At 36.8% G+C, this 26,974-nt stretch overlaps 1 protein-coding gene across 6 annotated transcripts in view; it reads left to right on the top strand.

Moving 5' to 3' along the window:
• The window catches only part of DMXL2 (Dmx like 2), a 249,253-nt gene that overhangs the window by 69,850 nt on the left and 152,429 nt on the right, over positions 1 to 26,974 (top strand). For all 6 annotated transcript variants that reach the window (XR_007519764.1, XR_007519765.1, XR_007519763.1 and 3 more), the window contains exons 4-9: positions 1,444 to 1,522; positions 2,327 to 2,462; positions 3,194 to 3,260; positions 19,880 to 20,058; positions 22,163 to 22,346; positions 24,609 to 24,783. Coding sequence is in view for 3 of the 6 variants with exons in the window: in XM_049904983.1 (XP_049760940.1) it covers positions 1,444 to 1,522; positions 2,327 to 2,462; positions 3,194 to 3,260; positions 19,880 to 20,058; positions 22,163 to 22,346; positions 24,609 to 24,783 (820 nt within the window). In the remaining 3 variants the exon portion in view is untranslated. The remainder of the gene's footprint in view (positions 1 to 1,443; positions 1,523 to 2,326; positions 2,463 to 3,193; positions 3,261 to 19,879; positions 20,059 to 22,162; positions 22,347 to 24,608; positions 24,784 to 26,974) is intronic.

Here is a 26,974-nt window from a genome sequence, read left to right as displayed (position 1 = left end):
TGTCAAATATTTGTACAAATATCTTAAAGATAATTGCCGTTTATTAAATTACCATTACTTGCCAAGAGATTAATGTACAACTTGTCTAAGGTTACACAACTTTATATTGTATTATACTTTCATGAGAGGGCATTTTATGTTTATGCACTATAAAGAAATACCTAAATTTTATTTACTTACAGTATTTAAAGACAAAGGTCTTTGACTTTTAAAATTTGAATCTTCTTTCCACCTTTTAGAATGAAAATGTTAAAAAAAAAAAAAGGTGGAAATTATTCAGATAAATACAGTGTAGTTTAAAGTTGTGGGTTATTATCTGTTGAATTTTTGGGAGGTGATTTCGATTTTCTTTTAGGTGTCGAGTCTATAGGATTATGCTAATTTGCATTTCTAATGTGTATTTATTTAGTTTTAATAAACATTTATCGTGCATCTGTGTACCAGCCATTACAAGCTGTAAAGGTACAAAGGTTATTATGACATAGAACCTCCTCTTGACGAGTTGCAATAGGAGAGCCAGACATACAAATAGCAATGCAGTATGATCAGAGTTATGATAGTAGAATGTAAAAACTGCTGTTGGTGTTGCCAGGATGTCAGAAAAGGCTTCACAGAGGAGGTGATGATTTAGCTACTTCTTGGTGGAAACGTAGGATTGCAGATATAGAGAGGGAAAGACATCTTAGGCATAAGAATGTATTTATAGACATGGAGGGAGTTTCTGGATAGTGCAAACAGTTAACGCTTGGCTGCTAACCAAAAAGTTGGCACTTCGAGTCCACCCAGAAGTGCCTTGGAAGAAAGGCCTGGTGATCTTCTGAAAAATCAGCCATTGTGACACATGTGGGGTCACCATGAGTTGGAGCTGACTCGATGGTACCTGGTGTAGACATGGAAGGAAACCTAAGAGAACATGCTTTGTTTGGGCATGACAAGCAGCTCAATATGGTAGGATAAATAGTAAGTATTAGAAGTCTTTTTTTTTTTTTTTTTATTAGAAGTCATTTTTAAAACGTTGTTTTGATGGCACTGGGGGTGGGGTTGGGGAGTAAAATATTTGTGTCTTTGTTTCAGATCATAAGATCTCTAGTTTAAGAAAATGATAGCATTCATATATACTATATTATTTTAAAACCTTTATTGTGTTTTAGGTGAAAGTTTATAGCGCAAATTAGTTTCTCATTCAAAATTTTTATACACAAATCATTTGGTGACATTAGTTGCAATCTGTGCAATGTGTCAGCACTCTCCCCCTTTCCCTTTTCACCCTGTGTTCTCAGTGTCCATTCTCCCGTCCTGCCTTCTCATCTTTGCTTTTTGGGTAGGAGTTTCCCATTTGGTCTTGTATACTTGATTGAACTAAGAAGCACGTTCCTCACATGTGCTCGTGGATATTATTTTAAAAGCATATCTTTTTCCTTTTTTTCCTCCTTCATGTTTCAGCAACTCAAGTGTCAGTGGCTTAAAACTGGGCAGTTTTTTTTGAGTACTGTGACGTACAACTTGGCATGGGATCCTCAAGGTATTTAGCGATTATTTTTAGAAACTATAAAAATTAAATATTTGTTTTAAATGTATGATTACAATGTAATATAATCTTCCTTAATAAGAAAATGATCAGTAGTATGTTTTCTTTTTGCTAATAAATGAATGTACTTTTTTCCTTCATGTTATACACTGCTGTGTATACGGTACATAACTATTCTATGCTTCCCCCCTGCAGAATGTTTTATCCCAAGAAACAGTGATGATTTGTTCCTTAGTTAACATGTGCTGTGTTTTATTCTTATTGTACTTACTGAGACATAAAATCAGAAATAAAGTAGGGCCACCCCCCCACCTTGTTTTGTTATCATTTGTACTTCAGGAAAGTATTATCTTTAATTTTGAAAGATTAGAAACTTCTAATGATAATGTATGTTGTCCCTTTTTACATTCATAGTTAAGGAGGGCAATTTTTATATTTCATGTAGAAAAACGATTTCACTAATTTGTAGTTATGTCTTAAAGCCTGAGAACATATTTATATATTGTATATATGAGTTTTGGGGGGGGGGTTGTTTTGTTTTTTTACTTCTGTGTTATTTTTTAAAGACTTTTCTGATACATAACAGTTCTTCCTAAGTAAGCTTCTCTCTTTTGTTCTCAAATCTTCCCTGAGAACTACTCTTTTTTATCTAGCAGATTCTTAGATACATGCCAAGTGTTTTTCATAGACAATGTTGTTTATTTGTTACAGTTCATGGACGTAAATAGAAGCTCACATTGTGCATTTCTTTCCCTAGATAATCCTTGCTTATTCATCAAGACATTCTTTAATTTTCAGATAACAGATTGTTGACAGCAACTGAGTCTGTTCAGTTGTGGGCTCCTCCAGGAGGTGATGTTCTAGAAGAGGAGGAAGAAACTGGTAACAGCATTCCTCCTGTCTTAAATGACTGGAGATGCATCTGGCAGTGCAAGTTAGTGTCTGACTCAATTGTTATGTTCGTTGATTTAAAAATTCTTCCTAAATATGTTCCCTTTTACTTGGTCTTTATTTTTTGGTGGTATCATTGCCTTTAGAAGGCTAGAAGGTAGACTTTTCCTTACTGAAACCCGTTAGTGTGTCTTCCTTCCATCAGAACTACGAATGGGGCTGGCAAGGGGAAGATGGGGTGGTGGAAGTTGCCAGCCACTCTCAAGTGGAAGGGTGGCTCTACCATTGACATTGATGTGTACTATGCAGACAGGACCAGTTAGCCAGGGAAGTTGATGAGTTCAGTTTTTAACATGTTATATTTAGGGTGATAGTGGGACATGAAGGTGGTGATATCCTGTATGCACGTTACTTGCGTTCTTCTTTGGTTACCATAGTGAACTTAGAATTTCTGTCTTAACTAATTAATAATATTTAACACCAAAAACTAAACCCATTGCCATCAGGTCGATTCCAACTCATAGCGATCCACTGGACAGAGTAGAACTGCCCCATAGTGCTTCCAAGGAGTGGCTCGTTAGCAGCTACATCTCTGAACCGATAATGTTTAGGAAGATGAAATATTTTACTTATATTTTCAGGGAGTCAAAAGCATTTGACACTCTTGTTCTGTGATGGTGACCTTGTTATGAAAATCTCATTTTGACCATTTATGTATACAGTGTAGTAGATTTTAAAAATGGTTGCTGTTTAACTGCTTTTATTTTTTTTTAGAACCTCAGTATCTGTACACTTGATGGAATGGTCTCCTGATGGTGAATATTTTGCTACCGCTGGAAAGGTAAAGGATGAAGCAACAACAACAAAACAGTTAAAAATGCCCTTATTCATTCTCACTTTGTTTTCTCAACTGTGTAATTGGGATATTCCTGCTCTGCAAAGCTGGTATGAGGAGTAATGATATGTCTGTGAAAAACTGGTATGTCCCCCACAGGTTTAAGCACTTGGGAAATAACAACTATTATTTTTATAATCCTTATAGGGTTGCTATGAGTCGGAATCGACTCGACGGCACTGGGTTTTTTTGGTTTATTTGACCTTAGTATTTGTGTTTGAAAATTTTTTTATGTTTAAAAAAGGCATATATACATAATTTAAAAAAGTAAAATTGTATTATTAGATTCACAATGAAAAGAAGCACTCCCCTGCCTTATCCTTCTCTACTCTTAATTCCTATACTGGTTGGAGTTATTTGTTCAGTTGTGTATTTTGGTATTTCCCTCCATGTTTCTAATCACTTGCTTATGCCTGTTTCTTTTTTTTTTTTTTCTTTTCTTCTTTTCAGTTTTCTATATCATTGGTTGCCTTCCTGCTATGTAAACTGAGACTTTATCTCTCCAATTGATACGTCTATCCCCATCTCCACTTTTAACTGCACAATATTCCCTACCCTTCCTCCTGTTTTCCCGATATAAAAAAAAAAAAAAAAACAACCCAACCCATTGCCGTTGAGTCGATTCCGACTCATAGCGACCCTATAGGACAGAGTAGAACTGCCCCATAGGGTTTCCAAGGAGTGCCTGGTGGATTTGAACTGCCGACCTTTTGGTTAGCAGCTGTAGCTTTTAACCACCATACCACTCGGGTTTCCTCTTCCCGACATAGGTAATAGAATTTTTGGTTAAATCCAGGTTCATTGTTCACATTATTACTGTTACTTATATATATTCTTTGCAGTTAACGGTTACTTTGGAGTTAATAATTGCTTTGTTTTACTATTTGCTTAGTTTTCTATATGCTTACTAATTCGCTCTCAAAGCCTCTGACAGTTTGAGTCTTCTCTCAGTACTGTCCCACTCAGGAGGTATCCTGGCAATGTGTGGTCTCTGTGTACCAGCCTGGTTTAGTTGCTCTCTAGGTCTGAAATAGGGCTGTCATCTTGGGATTTTCTTTTACCAAAAAACCCCAAACCAAATCTCTTGTCATTGAATTGATTCCAACTCATGGTGACCCCATGTGTTACAGAGTAGAACTGCTCCATAAGGTTTTCTTGGCTGTAATTTTTACAGAAGCAGATCGCCAGGGCTTTTTAACATGGTGCTGCTGGGTGGGTTTGAACCATCAACCTTTAGTGGCACAACCACTTGTGCCACTCACTTCATTTGCGAACCCCTGGAAATTCTTTTTGCCTCTTTGCTTTGTTAAATTCCCTGCTTCTCAGCATCATTTATTTTCTTTTCTTTATTTGATGGGAGATGATTCTATAGTTGTTTCCTTAGGAAGGTGAATGGGGGAAAACATTTTTGAGGCCTTGCATGTCTGAAAATTTTTCTTCGGCTCTTATATTTGATTGATACTTGACTAGGCATAGAATTGGATTGAAAATCATTTTCCCTTAGAATTATAAGGCATGGTTCTGTTGCCTTCTGGCTTCCTGTGTTGCTGTTGCGAAGTATAGTGCTAGTATGACTTCGCTGTCCCCACATCTTTCAGCCCCTAGTTGTAGAGGTTTTAAGGCTTTTTTCCTTATCCCTGTTCTGAAATTTTATGATTATGTCCATGGTACGGGTAAGTTGTCTGTAAATATGTTAAAATATATCTCTAAAAGATAAAGACTCCTTTTGCATTGCCAGTTTGGTGAACCTATTCAATCTGGAAACTCATGTCCTTCTGTTCTGGGAGATTATTTTGTATTACTTCTTTTGTGTAGTTTTCTTCCCTTCATGTTCTCTTCTCTTTCTTTCTATTGTTTATTTGGATGTAGGTCCTTCTTTACTGCTCTTCTAATTTACTTTGTTTTTTTCTTCCATTTTCCTTCTCTTCATCTTTTTGTTTAATTTCTGGAGGATTTTTCAGCTTTAGCTTAAAATTTTTTTTCCTATATCATGTTTTTAATTTCTTTTTATTGTCTGAATGTTTTTTTTTAAATTATAAAATGTTTCATGTGTACAAAAGAATATTTATATAACTTCTATGTAAGATGTAATTAATAAATAATAAATATGCATATACCCTCTACCTATCTTTAAGACAAAGAACATAAAACTAATGGGTCTCTTCCTGCTTGGATCACCTCCTTTCCCATCTATCCCAGGCATCCAGAATCCTGAATTTTGTGTTTATTATTTCATTGCTTCTTTTTTATACTTTAATATATATAAATCCCAAATAATATAATGCTTAACTTTTCAGGTTTGAACTTAAAAAATAATACCATACAGTTTGTGTTCTGTGACTTCCATTTTGCTCTTGAATTTATATTTGTGAGATTCATCCATGTTGATGCTATAGTTTATTCATTTTTACTGGTGTATAATATTCCATTATATAAATATTCCCCAATTTATTTATCCATTCTCTTGGTGATGGACATGGATTTTTTAAAAAGGGTTTTGCTTTCATAAACAATGTTGCAATGAACATTCATATGTCTGTCTTTGTGTACCTGGTAATAATTTGTCTGGATATGTATTTAAGAGTAAATTATGTATTTTCAACTTTATAATTCTAAATTGTTTTCCAAAGTGTTTGTTTCAGTTTTCACTCCTACCACTAGTACATGAGTATTATGATTACACTATATTTTGACATTATATTCTCATAATGGTGTGGTCAAAGTTAAATTTTTGCCAATTTGTTGGGTGTAAAATAACGTATCGGTGTGGTTTTAATTTGCATTTTCCTCATTACTATTGCAATATGAGTGTCTTTTATTTGTGGATGCTTTTTTCCTTTCTTTTTAATTTGAGGGAGTTCTTTTATCTATTCTGATCATACTGCTTGTCAGTTATATGTGTTGCACACATCTTTTTTTAGTTGTGTTTTGTCTTTTCCATTTCTTTATGATCCTTTAATTTTTTTTTTTTTTTTTTTAATTTTCAAACATAAACAGAAGCAGAGAGAATAGTATAATGAACCTCTTTGTACCACCACCCAGCATCAACAGTTATATACAACCAGCCTGGTGTTTCAGCTATAACACCTCTCACCCACCTGGATTATGGATTATTTTGACTCATATCACTGATGTTATTCACCTATAAACATTTATATTTTTAAAGGTTAAAGACTTAAAAAGATAACATATCCATAATATATTATGTGTTAATGGCAGTTTGAATTTATCAATCTTTTCCTATAAGGATTGTGTTTTTCTTATCTTGTTTAAGAAATTCTTCCTTATTATGATGTCGTAAATTATTCTCCTTTATTCTAAAAGTTTACAGTTTTTGTCTTTTGTAATTAAGTTCTTAATCCAGAGGATTTTTATTGTTTCAGTATGATTTATTGGATCATTCATTCATTCTTCTCCCACTGATCTGCCCTGCCATTTCTGACATGTACTAAATAATGTGAACAGTATTATATGTGTTTGTTGGACACGTGTGTAGATTTCTCTTGGGTATATCCATAGGAGTGGAATTGCTGGGTCTTAGGTTACATATACCATCACCATTAGTAAATCAATTAGTTTTCCAAAGTGGGTGTACTAATTTAACATCCTTACTGGTAGTTCCTGATAGTTCCTTTTGCTTCTTGCCAGCACTGATGTGGTCAGACTTTTTAACTTTGATAAATGTGGTGGATGCTAAGTGTGACTTCATTGCAGTGGTTTTAAAGCGTATTTCCCTGTGATTATTAATAAGATTAATACCTTTTCATGTGTTTATTTGGTATTTGAATGACTACTTTCAGACAAAACTGATCAATTCCCTTGCCCATTTTTAAAAATGCATTCTTGATCTTTTTTCTTATTCTGAACATGAGCTCCTTGTCAATTGTGGCAGAAATCTTCTCCCACTCCTTTGCTTGCTTTTCCAGTTTATTAATGGTGTCTTTTGATGAATAGAGATACTTAATTTTAATATAGTTAAATTTATCAATTTTTGCCATTGCGGTTGTGCTGAGTCCTTCCCCTGTGGTTGTGAGGAAACCCTGGTGGCTTAGTGGTTAAGTGCTGCGGCTGCTAACCAAGAGGTCAGCAGTTCAGATCTGCCAGGCACTCCTGGGAAACTGTATGGGGGCAGTTCTACTCTGTCCTATAGGGTCGCTATGAGTCGGAATCAACTTGATGGCAGTGGGTTTGGTTTTTGGGTTGGTGGTTGTGAAGATTTTCCTATCTTATATAATCTTTTAGACCAGAGTTTCTAAAGTTTTTTTTGTACCATGAGCCCTTCGGAAACTTGGTGAAGCCTACAACCCTTTTCTCAGAATGTTTTTAAGTGCATAAAATAAAATGCATAGATCACAAAGGAAGTAAGTCTTGAAATCAGTTTCAAAATATGAAGAAGATTTGTGATAATAGCTATTAACGTACTTTAAAAACAATATATTCAGTAACAAGAAAATTACATTTAATTTATGGGCAAGTTAAAGTTTGGTTGTTGTATATGGAATTAAAACTCTTGTATCTTGCTTTACAAGATGAGGGTAGACTTTTCCCAAGAACGCCAGAAATCACCAAGGCTTTTTGAGTTAATCTCTAGTTTAACAACACTCAACTTTACTGATAAACATAGAGTTAGTTGCTCAATAGTTGCAAGAGCATTATAGACAGGAAGACTGCAATCATGTGCAATTTATGAGCTCGTCTAATAACCAGTGAAGGAGCCTTGGTGGCACAGTGGTTAAAGTGCATGGCTGTTAACCAAAAGGTCAGTGGTTCTAACCCACCAGCCCCTCTGTGAGAGGAAGATGTGGCAGCCTGTTCCCATAAAGATCGCAGTCTTGGAAACCCTATGGGGCAGTTATAGCCTGTCTTACAGGGTTGCTGTGTGTTGGAATCAATTAGATGGCAATGGGTTTGATAACTTATATAATTTTGAGGTTGTGAAGAGAGTAAAAAATGTTTTGAGATATCTATAGCAACTGTCATGTGATACAAAAACATCTGTGATTTCTTCTGGAGACAAAGTCCCAGGTACTGCTAATAATAGTTCGGTTTGTTGCTTATATTTATAACTCAAATTTAGCATTTATTTCAATTAGCAGTTATAAAACTAGATGTAATTGTTTTTCCCCATTCAAATTCATGATACCTCTGAATCTTAGTTTGAGTTTAAAATGAGAAGGCATGAGAGGATATGGGTGGGATAGTAAAAGCATCTTCTATACCCTGATTTCTATTTCCATGCACATGCCCCTTAAGGGATCAGAGGACCTCAGGTTAAGAAACCTTGGTCTAGAATCTGGATGTTTTAGTTTTTGCCTTTTACATTTAGGTCTGAAGCCCATGTGGAATAATTTGTAGGTATCATTGAAGAAGAGGTCAAGTTTCATTTTTATTTTTTGCTTGATATAAAGCCAATATACAAAAATTAATTGCTCTTCCATATGCCAGTGATAATTAGAAAATTAATTTACATAATGATGCTATTTATAACAGAATCAAAAATATCAGATACCTAGGAATGACTCTAACAAAAGATGTTTAGGTTGTTTCTATACAGAAAATTATGAAATGTTACTGAGAAAAACAAAAGCTGTAAAATAAATGAAGAGCTATGCTGTGTTCAAAGGAGTCCTGGTGGCACAATGAATAAGTGCTCTGCTGCTAACTGAAAGGTCGGCAGTTTGAACCCACCAGCTGCTAAGAAGGAGAAAAGACCTGGCAACCTGCTCCTGTAAAGATCACAGCCTATGAAACCCTAGGAGGCAGTCCTACTCTGTCCTGTAGGGTCGCTGTGAGTTGAAATTGACTTGATGGCACAACAACAACTTGCCATATTTGTAGATGGAAGACTATATTGTAAAGATTTCAGTTTTCTTGCTCTACAGGAAAGGAAACTGCTGCTCAAAGACTTCCTAAAGAATGTCAAGCTTGGTGAAAAGGTAGAGCTGGGATTTTAACCCAGATGTGTTGATATCAAAGCACCATAGTGAGCTGGCTTTATGCTTTGCTGAGAGATTATGTAATTGCAAGTTATTTGTCGGGATTCTTTGGGCCAGGTTGAGGGTGAATTCTTCCAGAAAAGGTTTATGTAGCTTTTGCCAGGCAGCTGAGGGTATTCCCAACTCAAACTAAGTTCTCAGCTTGTGAGTTGTTCTACACAGTGTGAGTCTTGGCCTCATGAGGGCTGTTTTGTGGCTACAAGTTCTCAGGAGAGACTTTTTCCTCCACTCAGAGCCCAGGTGCAGACACTTTACAAAAGCCCTGTGCCCCTGGGTATTGGTAGATTCCCAGTTGCCAACTTCACCTTTTGTTTACTATGGATTCCTGCCTGAGAAATTAGATGCAATCAGCAGAGAACTTTGATAAGCTTCTACCACCTGCTGATATCTGTTCACCTCCTACATCTGCATCTGTATGTTCTGCCCTCCCTGTATTTCCTTGGATGAACTGTCTGTGTTTTTATATAAGGTCAGTTCCTTCACTTGTGTGCTAAATCCCATTTGCCCTTGTTTTCTCAGGTACGTTGCTATTGCAGTTGTCTCCCCTCTCCTTGGTTTTCCCTTCTCCAGTGGGGCATCCATTAGCATCCAAACATGATATAACCTTACCCATTGTAAAACAGATGAACAACAACAATAATAAAACCCTTTCTTGACCTTCCCTCTCAGCTTCTGCCTCGGTTCCCTGCTTCCCTTATAGCACCTTGGGAGAGTTGCCTGTATAATAGTTGCTTGTCTCCAAGTTTCTGTCCTCATTTTCTGTTAAGCACAAGTACCACCACTCCTCAGAAACTGTCTCCAGTGCCTTCCTGTTACTGAATCCTGTGGTTAGTTCTTTCTTAACCTATCAGCATGATTTTACACAGTTGGTTACTTCTTCCAACTTGAAACAGTTTTTTCACTTGTCTTCCGGGACATAGCACATTCTCTTGATTGCCCTCTTAACTCTTTGGCTTCCCTACCATAACTTGCTGGTATCGCCTTAGCTCCCCCACTTTTAAATGATAGAGTACTTCAGGGCTTATTTCTTGGGACTTTCCTCTCACTGGGCTCGTTCCATTGGTGATTACATCTAGTCTCCTGGCTTCAGAAGCCGTTTATATGCTGAGGGTGTTCAAATTTATATCTCTAGCCTGTCCTCCAGGCTTGTATATAACTAAGACATTAATAAACATGCCTAAAATGGAACCGCTGATCTCCACCAATCCAACCACCACTCCTTACACCAATGTGCATACTCCCTTGCATACTTTGCATCTCAGTGAACAGCAGTTCTGTTCTTCTAGTTCTTTAGGTCAAAAGTTTTGGAGTCTTCATTGATTCCTCTTCTTCCTTTCATACCTTCCGTATTCAGTCTTTAGGAAATTCTACTGGTCCTACTTCAGAATATATCCAGAATCTGTTACTTCTTACCACCTCCATTGTTATATATATATATCACTTGAATTATTATATTAAATTCTTAATTGGGCTCTTGACTTTTGCTGTGCTCCTTCTACAGTCTACTTCCAAACCAGCAGCTGGAGTGATCTTTTTAACATGTAAGTCGGATCATGTCACTCCTCTATTCAAAACTGTCAAAAAGTTTCGTTTCATTCAGTAAAAGCCCAAGTCTTTATGATGGCTTGCAAGGCCCTATACAGTAGGGTCCCCCATTACTTCTTTGACCTTATCTCCTAGTATTCTCCACTTTGCACACTTGACCCCAGCCAGTTCGGCCTCGTTGTTCCTAAACAGGCTAGGCATGCTCGCACCTCAGAGCTTCTGCAGTTGTTGCCTTCACCTGATGCACCATTCCCAGCGAGGCCTGCCTGCACAGCTTTTTTTCTGTTCTTAAATGTCACCTCCTCAGTGAGACCCTCCGTAAGCACCCCTTTTAAAATTGTACCCAACCTCCCACTGCAATATCTCTTTCCTTCACCTGCCTTAACTTTGTAATACTTATCACTGTTATCGTCAAGTGCTGTCGAGCCTGTTCCAACTCATAGTGACCCTATGTACAATAGAATGAAACACTGCCTGGTCCTGCACCATCCTCATAATCGTTGTTATGATTGAACCCATTGTTGCAGCCACTGTGTCAGTCCATCTTGTTGAAGGTCTTTCTCTTTTTTTCTGCCCCTCTGCTTTACCAAGCATGATGTCATCCTCCAGGGATTGATCCCTCCTGATAACATGTCCAAAATATGTGAGATGAAGTCTCGCCATCCTCGCTTCTGAGGAGCTTTCTGGCTATAGTTCTTCCAAGACAGTCTGTGGTATATTCACTACAAATCTGTATTAGTTTTCTGTTGTGTAACAATTTAACACACGGTTGTTGTGTAACAATTTACCACAAACTTGGTGGCTTAAAACAACATATATTTATTATTTCATAGTTTCCATGATTAGGAGCCCAGGTACAACTTAGCTGGGTCCTCTGCTCATGGACTGTAAAGACTGCAGTAAAGGTGTTAGCTGATCTGAGTTCTCTTCTGGGGCTTGACTAGGGAATTCACGTCCAAGCTCACTCAGGTTGTTGGCAGAATTTGTTTCTTTGCAGGTGTATGACCGATGGCTTGGCTTTTTGTTGGATGTCAGCTGGAGGTCTCCCTCAACTCCCAAAGTCCCAAAAGCTGCCTGTACTTCCTTGCCATGTGGGCCTCCTCAGCATGGCTGCTTACTTCATCAAGCCAGCAAAGAGAATCCCCTTTCTCTCTAGTGCCTTACTAACAAGATGGAGACCAATATATAATGTAACTGAAACATGGGAGTTACATCCCTCACCTTTGCCATATTCTACTCGTTAGAAGCACACTCAGGGGAGGAGATCATACAGGATGTAATACCAAGAGGTGCGGAGTTCATGAGGGTCATCTTAGAATTCTGTCTACCACAGGGTCATGTATCTGTGTTGATTTATTTGCTTATTTTCTGTTTTCTTTAGTGGAACTTAAACTTCTTCAGGGCAGAGATTTTTGTCTGTTTCATTCACTTCTGTGAATTCTGTACCTGACATATATGAGGGGGTTCAGTAAATATTGAATAAATGAATGAATTAGGTGGAAACGGGACAAAATACCCAGGGCCAGCATGAAGTCTAGATCTATAAACAGTATAGATAAATATTTAAAAACAAACAAACAAAAAGAACAAAGCGTATCTCGGTAAAGAAATTGAGAATGTTGCCAAAACAGTAACCCAAGGAAAATGTTTTTATTTAACAGGACCGTGTCAGTTAAAAAAAAAAAAAAAGTCACAAATAATAGAACTACCTAAACAATTTGACAAGGCAGAAAGTAAGGAGCCAGGCTCCTCAGAAAGTTAAATATAGAATTACCATATGACCCAGCAAGTCCACCCTAGGTATACACCCAAAAGACTTTAAAGCAGAGACTCATACTTCCGACGGCTTGAAAGCAGGGACTCAAAACAGATAAACCAATGTTCATTACAGCATCATTCACAACAGTTAAAATATGGAAAAAGCCCAAGTGACCATCAACAGATGAATGAATAAACAAAATCTGTTATATGTATAAAATGGAATATAATTCAGCCATAAAGAGAAATGAAATTCTGATTCATGTTACAATATTATACTGAAACATTATTCTGAAGAAATAAAGTCAGACACAAAAGGACAAATATTGTATGATCCCACTTATATGAAATATCTAGGATAGCCAAATGCATAGAAAATTTTATTAGCGACTACCAGGGCCTAGGGGAAGAGGGAAATAGTTATTGTGTAAGGAGTACTGAGTTTCTTTTTTGGGTGATGAAAAACTTTTGGAAATAGTGGTGATGGTTACACAACCTAGTGAATATAATTAATGTCACTGAATTATATACTTAAAAATGGTTAAAATGGCAATTTTTTTGTTGTCTATTTTCTAAAATAAAATTTAAAAAAAGAAAAGTAAGAAGCCAAAAGAAAATAAATAACAAAGCTAAAATAAATAAGTAAATTGGAAAAAATACTTTAAATAAACTTCTGAAAATTTCAGTAACCCAGTGCAGTCATCTTAAAAAATAAATAAATAAATAAATAAATTTGTTCCCTATATGAAACATGGGAAAACAACTGAGCTAAGTTTGAAGAAAGCACTTTGCAAATGGGTATGTTTGTACATAAAATATAAACTGAAACTGTTTTAGAATATTAGGATTTTGGTAATCTTAGCATAGAAGGAAGCTGAGGTCTTTAGGGGTAAAGTCTACTGCCACTACCCAGGTTAGCATCTTCATGGTTCTGGACCCTTGCAGCAGTATCTTAGCTGGGCTCGCTGCAGCCATTCTCTAGTCCACTCTTGTCACAGTGGCCAGAGGTGCCTGAACATACCATTCTCTTGCTTATGGTGCAAGGACTCCTGTTGCTCATAAGATGAAGACCACAATCCTGAACATGGGCCCTGGCATACCTCTCCACCGTCATTCCCACCTTAACCCCTACCACATTCATAGCCTTTCAGGGCCTTGAATATACCAGGCTCTCTAGTACTTTCAGGCCTTTTTACATGCTAGTCTCTTTGTCTATGGAATGTTCATCCTTCCCCGTTGTTTGCCTAGTCATCGTCTATGTATCTTATAACTCTTAGTTTAAATATTAACATCCTCAGGGAAATTTCTCATTTCCCATACAAGGTCAAGCTCTCATAGTACCCTGTGCCTTAGTTCTCATTTATAGCGCCTACACAATTGTAATTAAAACAGTAATTCATATCCTTATTTAATTTTGTCTTCCCTTCTAGAATAAAAGCTCTGTGCAGTCAGGAAATACATATTATTGTCCCTGTCTCCGTCTCTTCCTGAGCTATATCCCCAGCACTTCACACGGTGACTCCATTCGATAATGCTTGTACAGGGAGTTAATAGCATGTCATTGTACATTTGCATCTTGCAGACTGATTTTGTTTTTAAGTCTGAAATTGTCTGAAAGCCATTTTGGCTCTTTAATAAATCTCTCTGGAAATGACCAAATGTAGTATAATTGAGTCTTTTGAAATATACTGGCAGACATGTAATTTGATTGGATTAAGACTAAATACATTGATACATATTACAGAATGTCCATCCCTTTCTTAAAAACAAATGGACTGTTAACATACTGACAGTAAGTATTGTTTTATTTTCTAGGTTCTTCTGTTTCTGTAGTTGACTCCATTTCCTCATATTCATCATGTTTCCACATATCTCCCTTTGTTTGCCTCAGCTGTGTGTCACAACTGCCTAATTTGGGGACTATTTTGGGGTGTACGGTCTTTTGACAAAGGAGCCCTGGTGATGCAGTGGTTAAACACTTGACTGCTAACCGAAAGGTTGGCAGTTCGAACCCCCCAGCCACTTAACAGGAGAAAGATGTGGCAGTCTGCTTCTGTGAAGATTTGCAGCCTTGGAAACCCTATGGGGCGGTTCTCCCCTGTCCTATAGGGTCACTATGAGTTGGAATTAACTTGATAGCAGTGTGTTTAGCTTTGGGTCTTTTGACATGGTCACTTAGGTACTTTAAAAACTATTTATGACCCAAGTAAGATGATCAGTTTTCGTTGTCAGAACATCTGAATATTTGAACTCTCAGCCATAGTGAACCTGAAAGATGCCTTTGTGCATCAAACAAATAAATCGGCTAAAAGCAGTTCCTCTTAAATGGGTCAAAGGATTTTAAACTCCTCAAAGGCAGTTTCCTTCTGTTCGTATACCCCGTAATACCTAATATTTTTTTACTTGAATTTTTAATTTTGTATAGCCTTAGCAATTATATATATAATGCATATTATATATACGTAATAGTACTTTTAAAAATTATTTTATTTGCCATATCCATTCTTCTAAGAGCTAAGTGTTTCATAATTCTTATGGAAAAGAGTGCTTTACCAGTAAGGATTCTTTGGGAGTTAACAAATGTCTTGGATTTAAGCTCATTTCCTCACATTTGTGAGAAGCTATATGTAATTAATATCTATCTTCTTGATAAAATGAGCAGAAACTGACTTTGGAATGTTGGGCAGACTTTTTTGTTTTGCACAATCTGTTCTGTTTCTGTTAATAAAGCCAGGTTTTTTCTGACTTGATAGGGCAGATGGTGGCTGTGTGACCTACCTCTAGAAGGCACTTTCTGCCACCTTTGTTACGTGTGACAGGGTTTCAGTTCAGGAGCTGTAGGACTTGGATCCCGTTGTCTTCAGAATTTCTAATATTACAGCTCATTGAACACTTCTGCTGGTAGGATCTACTTTTTATAAGTGTGATAAATTGAATTTTTCTTGGGCTTAAGAGTATAACTTTTTATCTTAACTTAATATCAAACCTTCCTTTTAAAGATAGCCTTTTCTTTTTTCTCCACTAGTCATATCCAATTAAATCTTCAGCTCAAGAATTGGTTTTCTCAGTTTGCTTGCCTGGTGTTTACTTATATTCTATTTGCTTATGTTCATAAAGTTTATATCTGAACACATTTTATAACAATTGATTCCTTTGTAAAGTTTACAAGTGGTTTAAAATATTGTTTTCTTCAAAAAAACAATTTTCTTTAATAGAAGAATTACCTATTTGAGTGAAAAACAGGGCTTTACAGGGGCTAGGGTGAAAAGATTGCTTGAGAAGGGTGATGATGGCAGGAAGGGAAGGAGGACAGGGCTACAGAGCGTTCCCAGAGCCTTTCCTGTTCTGAGAGTGCGTCTCTGTTTCTGGATTTAATGCATTGATTTACCAGCCATCCCCCCTCATGGAAATATCTTTACTTTTATTTTAAACATAATGTGTACTTATAATAAAAACATGCAGAGAAGATGAAAGTCCCTTGCCAAACAGCCCTACCCTCAATTTTAAAAGGCCAATAATATTTTCTATTTAGTATATATCCTTTCAGACTTTTTGACACCTTTGTAAACCACTCATGCACATACACACGTGTTTGAATGGGATCATATTCTTTAACTTGATTTCTTCACTTAATGTATCATGGATAGATTGCCATGTCAATACATATATATCTGTATTCCTTTCAAAGGTACATAATTTTCTATTACATGAATCAGTGTACTGAAATTTACTTAACCAGGCAACTATTAATAGACATTAAATGGTCTAATTTTTCTTACCATTTGTATTAAAAAAATAAGCATCTTTGTACTCTTAAGTCTTGTCCTGTCTTTTCATTTCTTAAATTAACTTTATTGAGGTATAATTTACATAAAATAAAATGCACGTTTTAAATGTACAATTTGATGAGTTTTGACAAATGTATAAACTCGTGTAATCACCAAGTTATCAAGTCATAAGACATTTTTACCACCTCAGAAGGTTCTCGTTGAACCGTTCCCAGTTAATTCTCATCCCCATCCCTGGTCTCAGCTAATTACTGTCACTGATTTCTGTCACTGTTGATTAGATTTGTCTTTCCTAGAGTTTCCTATAAATGAAATTGCATAGTATATACTGTTTTGTGTCTGGCTTCTGGGACATAGCATAATGTTTCTGAGAGTCATCCATGTTGATTTATGTATCAGTAGTTTTTTTGTTGCTCAGTGGTATCTAAATCGTTGAATTTATTGGCACAAAATTATTTATAACGTTCTCTCATCATTCTTTTAATATGTATAAGGTCTGTAGTGATGTCCCCTCTTTCATTTTTGATATTGGTAATTTGTGATTTCTATTTCTAGATCGTTCTAGCTGGAGGATTATTATTAGTCTTTAAAAATAGCTTTTGAGTTTATTGATTTCTCTATATTGTTTCTATTTTATTTCATTTTTTTCAGTGTTCCTTACATCTATTTACTTTGGGTTTACTTTGCACTTCTTTTACTAGCTGCTTAAGGTCAGCAGTTCAAATCCACCACCTGCTACTTGGAAACCCTATGGGCAGTTCTACTGTCTCCTATAGTGTTACTGTGGGCCAGAATTGACTTGACAGCAACTTTTTTTTTTTGTTTTTTTAAGGTAGAGCTTAAATCACTGAATTTTTTTTCTCTTTTCTAATATAAGCAGTTAAATCTATAATTTCCTTCTAAGCACTGCTATAGCAGCATCCCCCAAATTTTGATATGTTGAGCTTTCATTTTCATTCAGTTAAAAATATTAAAAAATTTCTTTTGCAATTTAGATGTGTGTGTAGTTTCCAGATATTTGGAGACTTTCTAGATGTCTTTCTGTTAAAAACCCAAATTTTTCCGTTAATGACTTCTAATTTAATTCTATTGTGGCTTTAGATTTTTTAGGTACTTTTGGGGAAATAAAATCAAGAACAAAATCTGCTCCCAACCCAGAAAACCTCTCCATAAATATAGAAGAGAAAGAAAAATCTTATTACTGAAGAGGCTTTAAACCAGAATGTGACACATGACGGGCAGTCCACTAAAGAGACTGCAAAGACAGAGAAATCATACTTTTTGTAGAGCTGAGTGGCTACAACTCCTTACATTCATGTTTTCAAGATAAAATTGTGATTCTAGTGTCTTTATGTAAATTTATATAGGTAGATTTGCATTTGGGAGCCTGAGCCACCTAACATTTTGCTAATCTCCTCTCCAGAAAATGGAGGGTAGGGGAAGATTACCTGAAGTTACACTTTAAAGAGGTGATTGCCAGGTTTTTGAGGTAACACTTTAGATTTGCATACTTTCAAAGAGATAGAGAAAGGTTTTACAATTACAGGTTATCTACTGGGTACTGGGTAAAGTGAATTCTGAAAGATCAGGGAAGGAGGGGAGCCTCTTCTTTTATTTTGAACATGGAGAATTAAAACCTCTTGTTTTCAATTTGCATTAATTTGTAGTAACAGGTTAAAGAGTCACCACTTAAATTGAGGGGGAAGGTTGGTGGGAATGGGAGAAGGGGCTAGAGTGCCACCTTGTGGAGGTTCTCTGCCTTTTCCTTTGTGACTCCTGAAGGGCTGGCTCTGAGGTACCTCTAGGGTTTTTATGGTGCTCAGTCTGAAAACCACTACCATATGTTATGCGATAAGTTTGGTTAGGTGAAAATGATGCCAAGATGAATAAGGTACTTGAAGGAAAGCAAATAATACGTTGTTAAGTGGTTGTCTTAGAGTAAGCACTTAAAAAGATTTACTGTATAATTATCCAAAAAAAGTGGGACATTAATGCAGACATATGTTTCATTATGCATTATAGATTGAGAATGAGTACTAGGATGGGAAAATAAACAACAACAACAAGTGTTTGTCTAGTCCAGATGAAAATATTTGGACCTATACACATTTTTCAGGGATACATAATTTCAGTGTTTGTTAGAAATTGAGGCTTTTGCATAAGTGATAACATTTCATTATTTTCCTTAACACACTTTCACTGTTAAGTATAAGCACTATAAAGTAGATACTTTCTGTTAAATAAGGTATAGTTATGTAGGCCTTTAATAAAATTGTTGGAACTAAGTAAAATGATAAAGTTAGTTCCTATTGTTATGACTGTAAATATTTTAAGTGGTCATAGAGGTGGTGCCTGACTTTCTAATCACTTAGATCAGGGGTCAGGAAACTTTGGTCCTTGTGCTAAGAATGGTTTTTACATTTTTAAAGGGTTATAAGAAAAAAAAAAAAGAGGAATATGTGTCAGATACCTGTGTTGCACATAAAGCCTAATAATTTGCTGACTCCTCATTTAGAGCTAGAAGCACTTTATATTTAAAAAGGTTTCCACCCATGTAGCCCTCTTTAGGAAAGGATGATAGCGATGACTTGATAATATGGCACCTTTCTTATCCTTATCACTGGCAACAAGAGGCTGGCATCTGGTTTCAAAGTCTTTTCTCAACAGTGACGTGTGTGTGTGTGTCTGTGTGTCTGTGTGTGTATTTATATTTTAATTTTTATTGTGCTTTAAGTGAAAGTTTACAAATCAAGTCAGTCTCTCAAACAAAAACTTATATACGCCTTGCTACATACTCCCAGTTGCTTTCCCCCTAATGAGACAGTCTGCTCCCTCCCTCCCCTCTCTCTTTTCATGTCCATTTCGCCAGCTTCTAACCCCTACTACCCTCTCATCTCCCCTCCAGACAGGAGATGCCAGTGTAGTCTCAAGTGTCCACCTGGTCCAAGAAGCTCACTCCTCACCAGCATCCCTTTCCATCCCATTGTCCAGTCCAATCCATGGGCCGACAGAACACTGGGGTCCCTCTAGTCTCAGACCATTAAGTCTGGTCTTTTTATGAGAATTTGGGGTCTGCATTCCCACTGCTCTCCTGCTCTCTCAGAGTTTCTCTGTTGTGTTCCCTGTCAGGGCAATCATCAGTTGTAGCCGGATAATCTCTAATTTTTCTGATCTCAGGCTGATGTAGTCTCTGGTTCATGTGGCCTTTTCTGCCATGTATATTTTAACGGAGGACTTTGGCGTCAGTTTCCATTACCTGTTACATAGAGAAGATTGATAATGAACAAACTGTGGATTTACTTCTCAAAAATTGTATTCTTTAAAGTAATAAACATCATTTTCCATTTGGTTTTATGCTAGATATACATCACATATTAGTTTTTATATATATTTTAATTTTTAAAACTTCTTCAAGGCATTTACATTTTGAATTGTGAATGTATAAATTAATTCTATATTGACTTATGTGTTTTTGCAGGATGATTGTCTTTTGAAAGTATGGTATTCTATGACTGGTTGGAAGTCTTCAATTATACCTCAGGATCATCATGAAGTAAAAAGGAGGCAGGCGTGTACTCAATTTTCCTTTGTTTATTTGGCACATCCCCGAGCTGTAACAGGTTTTTCATGGCGTAAAACTAGCAAGTATATGCCCAGGTTAGCCAAATGTATCATATAACTTCAATTTGTATGCTTACATGTTTATAAAAATAATGAAAATAAAGGTCCTTTTACTGTATTGACATCATAGCAATACAGTAAATTGACAGTGTAGGCTCTGGAATAAAAAAATTTGCCTAAACTTAAATCCTGTTATTGTCAATAGCAGTATGAGATTTTGACTAAATAACTTAAACTCTCTATGTGTCAGTTTTTCTTTCTGTAGAATAAGGGTAGTAATAATACCTACCTCAGAGAGTTGTTGTGAGGGTAAAATGTATTCGTGAGTGTGTTACATACAGTATCTGCTCAAGAAATGTTAGCTGGTGTTTGTTGTTGTTAGTAATAGTGGTAGTTGAAGCTTCTAGGAAAGAAATGTTTGGAAGTAATAGGAAAGCACACATTGAGGGAAAATAAAGCATAGTGATAAACTGTCAATAATATACATGGCGGTAAAGCATATCATAAGGAGTCCTGGTGGTGCAGTGGTTAAAGCACTTAGCTGCTAACTGAAGGGTCAGTGGTTTGAACCCACCAGCCACTACAAGGGAGAAAGATGTGGCTGTCTGCTTCCGTAAAAATTATAGCCCAGGAAATCCTGTGGGAGAGTTCTACTCCATCCTATAGGGTTGCTATTAGTCAGATGTGAGGGCGATGTATAAAGAATATCGTGTATAGCAAATAAAGTGGCCAGGTATGCTTTTCTTAAAGGTATGCTATCAACAGAACCTTCTCAAAAGATTATTATAAGTTTTTCTTCACGGCATCTCTTAAAGGCATTTAGAAGATTAAATAAAATACAAATAGCTCATACAAATGATCCCTGTATTATATATAATATAATATAGCTGTAAAGAAGTTGTTGGGAAGAAGATTGTTTAGAGATCTGTGTTTATTCCTAAGGGCTATCTTATTTACTAAGTGTGTCTAGGAACTCTTTATACCTTGTTGCAAGTACTGCACACATTATAGAGGCACTCAGTAAATGAGAACATGGGAAGTTTGAACATTTGTGGAATCTAAATAAAAGTTTATTTGCTTAAGTTATTTGCATCTATTGAAAACATTTGCAGGATACTTTTGGCGGAGTCAGATTCAGTGTGAGCATTTTTTAGATGGGAGAATGCTTTTTGTTTTGGTTCTTTTATAATAAGCAGTTAAATCACTTCAACTGCTTGATGCTGTGACATTTTTCCTTATTTTAACTTAATGGCAATTGATTTATAGTTTGGAATAATATTCTCCTTACAGTTTTATTGGAAACCCTGGTGGCGTAGTGGTTAAGTGCTATGGCTGCTAACCCAAAGGGTCAGCAGTTTGAATCTGCCAGGTGCTCCTTGGAAACTCTATGGGGCAGTTCTACTCTGTCTGTAGGGTCGCTATGTGTTGGAATCGACTTGACGGCACTGGGTTACAGTTTTATTATGAAAACACTCATTTTAAAAACCTATTTGTAACTGTTTAGATTATAAGAAGGATGACAGGAAATGATGCAACTGCTGCCTTAAGCCAGATGATGTAATTCTTAAGGATCCTTTATTATGGTCGTTCTGTAATTTACAGTGATTAAATTTTCTTTTACTGTTTCTTTTGCCTAGATGATATTGATATTCCTACAGAACCTAATTTTCAAACAGCACATGTGTATAGCATGAATTTCTATTTCTTTGTCAAGACCATTGCTAGTTTTGTATGATGTCACAGCGATACACATTATCACAGGCTCTTTGACTGACCACATTTTCCTTGTGCAGTATGATTTCCAAAGCAATTGGAAGCATACTACATTGTTTTTTAGGTTAGCTGTTTAAGATATGGTTTTAATGAAGTATGGTGAGTGTCGCAGATGGTTAGGGCTTCTGTTTTATGGTAACTGACTGACTGCAGCCCTATATCACCTTAAAAGTGTGAGCAGTGTGGAAAATCAGTGTGAAATAATCAATGGAAATCTTTTACCATTCTGGGGCAAATAACTACACATAGGCCATGCTGCTAATTTTGCACAAGTATCATCTTTATACATGAAGAACCAAATATTACTAGCCTATAAAAATTCATGGTATTGATATTTATAGTTATCTTTATTTCTCCTTGTCTTTAGGGGCTCTGTCTGTAACGTGCTGTTAACTTCATGCCATGATGGTGTCTGCCGACTCTGGGCAGAAACCTTATTACCAGAAGACTGTCTTTTGGGTGAGCAGATTTGTGAGACGACCACTTCCAGCATTGCCAGCAATCTTTCTCATGCTGGGATACACAAAGACAGAATACAACATGCTCTCGAGGTACTATATTATTTAGGATGGTAAATGAGTTTTGAAAATATGTGAGTCTCGGTGGAAACTCATAAGCAAAGATGCAGGTGGTACACGTGGTCATGTATTGATGAAATTAATAGCAATGGATTTCCCTTTATTTTAGGCTTGTAAGACTATCATTTTATGCCCGTGAGAGGCCAAAACTGATGGTAACTATCTCAGACTTGTAGTCTGGGTAAATAATGTAATTTTAATTCTCATTTTGCATGTCAAATAAAAAAATTTATAATGATCAAGAGCTGCGGCTGCTAACCAAAAGGTCAGCAGTTCGAACCCACCAGGTGCTCCTTGGAAACTCCATGGGGCAATTCTACTCCATCCTATAGGGTCACCATGAGTCTCTATGGCAATGGGTTTGTTTTTTGTTTGTTTAAGCACTTTTGAGTAATAAAGCATGTAAAAGTCCTTAAAATCAGTTGTAATAAAAAAAATTCACTTGTTTGAGGATTAAGTTTTACTTTTATTGTTCTGATTAAAAATGACTATATTAATCCTTACAAATAAGGATGTTGTTTATTAAGATATTAGACACAGACAACTCATGTGATTGCTTTACACTTTCCATGGTGTGATATTACAAAAGCGAATTTTTTTTTCCAGTTTTACTATATAGTATACATGAATAACAGTGCTTTCTAAAAAATTAGATTATTTATAGATAGTATACTATTGTGTTTAATTACAGTTAGGGAATAAAATGAGTATAGACATTTTTTAAAAATTACGAGAAATTTATTATAGTTAGTTTAGATTACTAATTTTCTTAAATTTTTTTTAGGACTGTTTTTATTATACAAGGAATATATGCTTATTCTAAAATTAGATTAGGAAATAGAAAAAGCGTTATAATCCACCTATTCTAGTCATGTATGTATGTATGTTTTTCTTTTTTACAAAAATGATATACTATGCAGTATTATTTTATAACTTTTTATAATAATATGTTATAAACATCTCTCTACTAAATATTCTTTTACATTGTAGATTTATATTAACAGTTTAATGGTTGCATAGCCAAAGCTGCTTTGCTGTCTTCACCAAGCAGAAACATTTCATGAGTATGATAGGCTAAGGATGGCCTTCAGAGTTCTGTATAAAGTAGGCCTGCTTGATACTGTCTGTTATTGGGCACTATTTATACACTTTTTCAACATTCAAAGGATAAATAAAATGAGAAACAGTAGGAACAGTTATAGTTTGTTTTGTTATTGTTTGAAATATAGTGGGAGTTTGGTTGAGAAGTCCATCTTTAATATCCTTCTTAACTCTATCATCAAAGAAATGAGCTACTCTTACCACAAGGAGCCAGAGGCAGGGGACACATCAAAGAACTGGTACTGTTTTCCATATGTAAAGAGATAAGGCTGTGGAAAATGAAAGGAAGGACCAGATGTTGTGCTATTTTAATGGAGAAAGAACTGATCGGACTTGGTGGTGAATTGAATCTCTCATAGAGTTAGCACAATCCATGCACTATCTTATACTTTATTTGAATGTGGAGGACAAAGGAAAAGAATAGGAAATTATTATAAAGTGTGGGGCTAAGGGTAGCTTAGGTTATAGAACAGGAAATACCGTGAGGTGGGTTATGATGTGGAGAAAGAATCATGCCAAGAGTGACATGGTCCAGTGTCCAGAATAGGCCTGATGATTGGGTATGCTAGCGAAGAACTTTTATCAGAGATGTATCTCAATTTAAACAAATCCTGTAGGTCAATACTTTAATGAGTTCTTTCCTGTCTACTCTTATCTAAGTAGGTTCCCCTTATTATTCTGTATTTTTATACCCTGTTTTCTTCTTTATAACAGAGGTCATATCTTTGACTGTTTAGCTGTTTAGTTCCAAATGAGAATTTTGGGAGGAATGTTCTTCCTGGTAGGTTTTTTCCCCTTAACATTTATGACCAGTAAATTGCATCTCAGTACTGGGGGATATTGAAAAAAACAAAACAAAAGAAAAACCAGACTTGGGACCTCCTAATCTTGACAGGGGTTTTTGGAGATAACATTAAGTATTTTTGAGCAACTATTTTTTGCTTTAAATTATATAATTTACAAGAACTATGGAGACTATATCCAGCATTGTTCTACTATATTTAAGAAAGGTTCTTTTCAAATGGTTAGGTTTTACAGAGAAGAAAATCTTGAAATCCTTAATAATCAAAAGTACTTTGGTCAAAATTTATTAGACCTCATAGAGTTGGATTCAGCAATTATGTCTTATTTTAGACAATACATCATTTGAAAAATTTAAGAAAAGGACAAAGAAGATCTTCTGTTCTTGTAACTCACACTGAACTAATGCCTGACCAGACGGGAACACATGAAGTGCAAAGACACATTTCCCACCATGCGAACGTGCTGTGCCATTTTCACATTGCTGCAAGCATCAACCCTGCCACAGGTAAAGGATAGTAAAATTTTATTTTGTATAAATAAATATATGGTTAACATCTTGTCACATATGCTTTCATTCTCAGCCCCTTTGTGGGTACCTTTGTTCCCTTCTCCCTTATTTTTTGGCCAAGCCATTTGAAGATTTTTGACAACATTACTCTTTTTTTATCTTAATATTTTATTGTGTTCCAGGTGAAAGTTTACACAGCAAATTAGGTTCCTGCTTAATGTTTATACACATCGTTCTGTCCATTGGTAACAATTTTTACATTCTTATTACTTCCATACTATTTGTTCTGTTTCCATTGATCTAGCTTCCCTTCCCCTCTGTCATGGTTTGAATTGTGTGTTCCCAAAATATGTATCAACTTGGCTAGGCCATGATTCCCAGTATTGTGTGGTTGTCCTCCATTTTGTGATTTTCCTGTGTGTTGTAAATCGTAATCTCTGCCTGTGCTTAAAAAGGATTAGGGTGGAATGTAACTCTCTTGCTCACATTGCATCTCTGAGCCTATGTAAAGGGAGTTTCCCTGGGGTGTGGCCTGTACCACCTTTTATCTTACAAGAGATAAAAGGAAAGGGAAATAAGCAGAGAGTTGGGGACCTTATACTACCAAGAAAGAAGCACGGGGAGCAGAGAGCATGCTTTGGACCCAGGTTTCCTACATGAGCCGACAGAGAGAGAAAGCCTTCCCCTGGAACTTACTGCCTGAATTTGGACTTCTAGCCTACTAGTCTGTGAGAAAATAAATTTCTCTTTGTTAAAGCCATCCACTTGTGGTATTTCTGTTATAGCAGCACTAGATGACTAAGACCTCCTCCATTTTGTGATCTGATATAATTATCCTCCATTTTGTGATGTGGTCTAAACCCTAACCTCTGCTTGTCATTAAAGCGGCAGGTATAGGTTATGTTAAAGGGGATTAGGTTATGTTTGTTAATAAGACAGGATTAGGGTGAGATGCATCACCCTCACTTAAATCACCACTCTTACTCAGGTCACAGCACTGATCCAGTTTAAGGGGAGGTTCCCTGGGGTGTGGTCTGCATCACCTTTTATCTTACAAGGGATAAAAGGAGAAACGAATAGAGAGGAGGGACCTCATTACCATCAAAAAAGAAGAGCCAGGAGTGGAACGTGTCCTTTGGACCCAGGATCCCTGAGCTGAGAACCTCCTAGACCCAGGGGAAGACTGATGCCAAGACACGTGGAGATCTCCAAAGAGTGCTGGGCCCACAGATGTTGAAAAGAGACAAGGACCTTCCCCCGGCTGACAGAGAAATGAAGGCTTCCCCTAGAGCTGGTGCCCTGAATTTGGACTTCTAGCCTCCTGAACTGTGAGAGAATAAATTGTTAAAGCCATCCACTTATGGTAGTTCTATTATAGCAGCACTAGATAACTACAACACAATTTGGTACCAGGGGTAGGATGTTGCTCTAACAGATACCCAAAATGTGGAAGTGATTGGAATTGGGTGGTGGGTAGAGGCTTAAAGGTGCCTAATAATAAAAGTCTAGATTGCTTGAAGAGATTGTTGGTGGAATTACAGATGTCAAAGGCAATTCCAGTGATGGCTCAGAAGGAAATGAGGTGAGCTGTAACACTGGAGATGGCACAGACAGTGAGAAGCAGCAGCAGAGAAGTGGTGGCAGCAGAACCAGGAGTCTGGCGTGAGATGGCATGGGAGCTGACCCACTGAGCGAGAGAGCTGAGTACATTCAGGCAGGAGGCTTCCTGGCAGAGTGGGGTGCCTCTGGGTACTTGTCGACGGAGCTAGGATTGCCGAACCATGGAGCGAGAGAGCTGAGTGCCTGTAGACAGGAGAGTTACTGGAGTGGGGTTCCTCCAGGCACTTATCGGTAGAGCTAAAGGGCCTTGTAACACTTGTCCAAGCAAGGCAGAGGCTGGGCTGGGCAGGCCCAAGAGGGCCAAGGGACCGAGGTGCCAAGGAACCAGAAAGCAGAAGCTGAAGAACAAGAAGAGCGGGAAGCAGACCTTCCTTAGTCTGGAAGGGTAGGACCACAATTTCTGAAGTCTCAAAGGGTGGAGCCATGGCCTCTGGGGTTTCAAAGGGTCAGGACATGGCCTCCTACATTTCAGAGTCAGATCTTCACCAGCTCAGTCCTGGAGTGGTGCTGCCGTTCATGAGTGGAGGGTTATGGGGCCAGATCCACTGCCCAAAGTTGAGGGGGTGGG

The sequence above is a fragment of the Elephas maximus genome, chromosome 12 (assembly GCF_024166365.1).
Source record: "Elephas maximus indicus isolate mEleMax1 chromosome 12, mEleMax1 primary haplotype, whole genome shotgun sequence".
Taxonomy (NCBI): domain Eukaryota; kingdom Metazoa; phylum Chordata; class Mammalia; order Proboscidea; family Elephantidae; genus Elephas; species Elephas maximus.
Note: the sequence above shows the minus strand (reverse complement) of the source record. Positions and strands in the feature narration are given on the sequence as shown.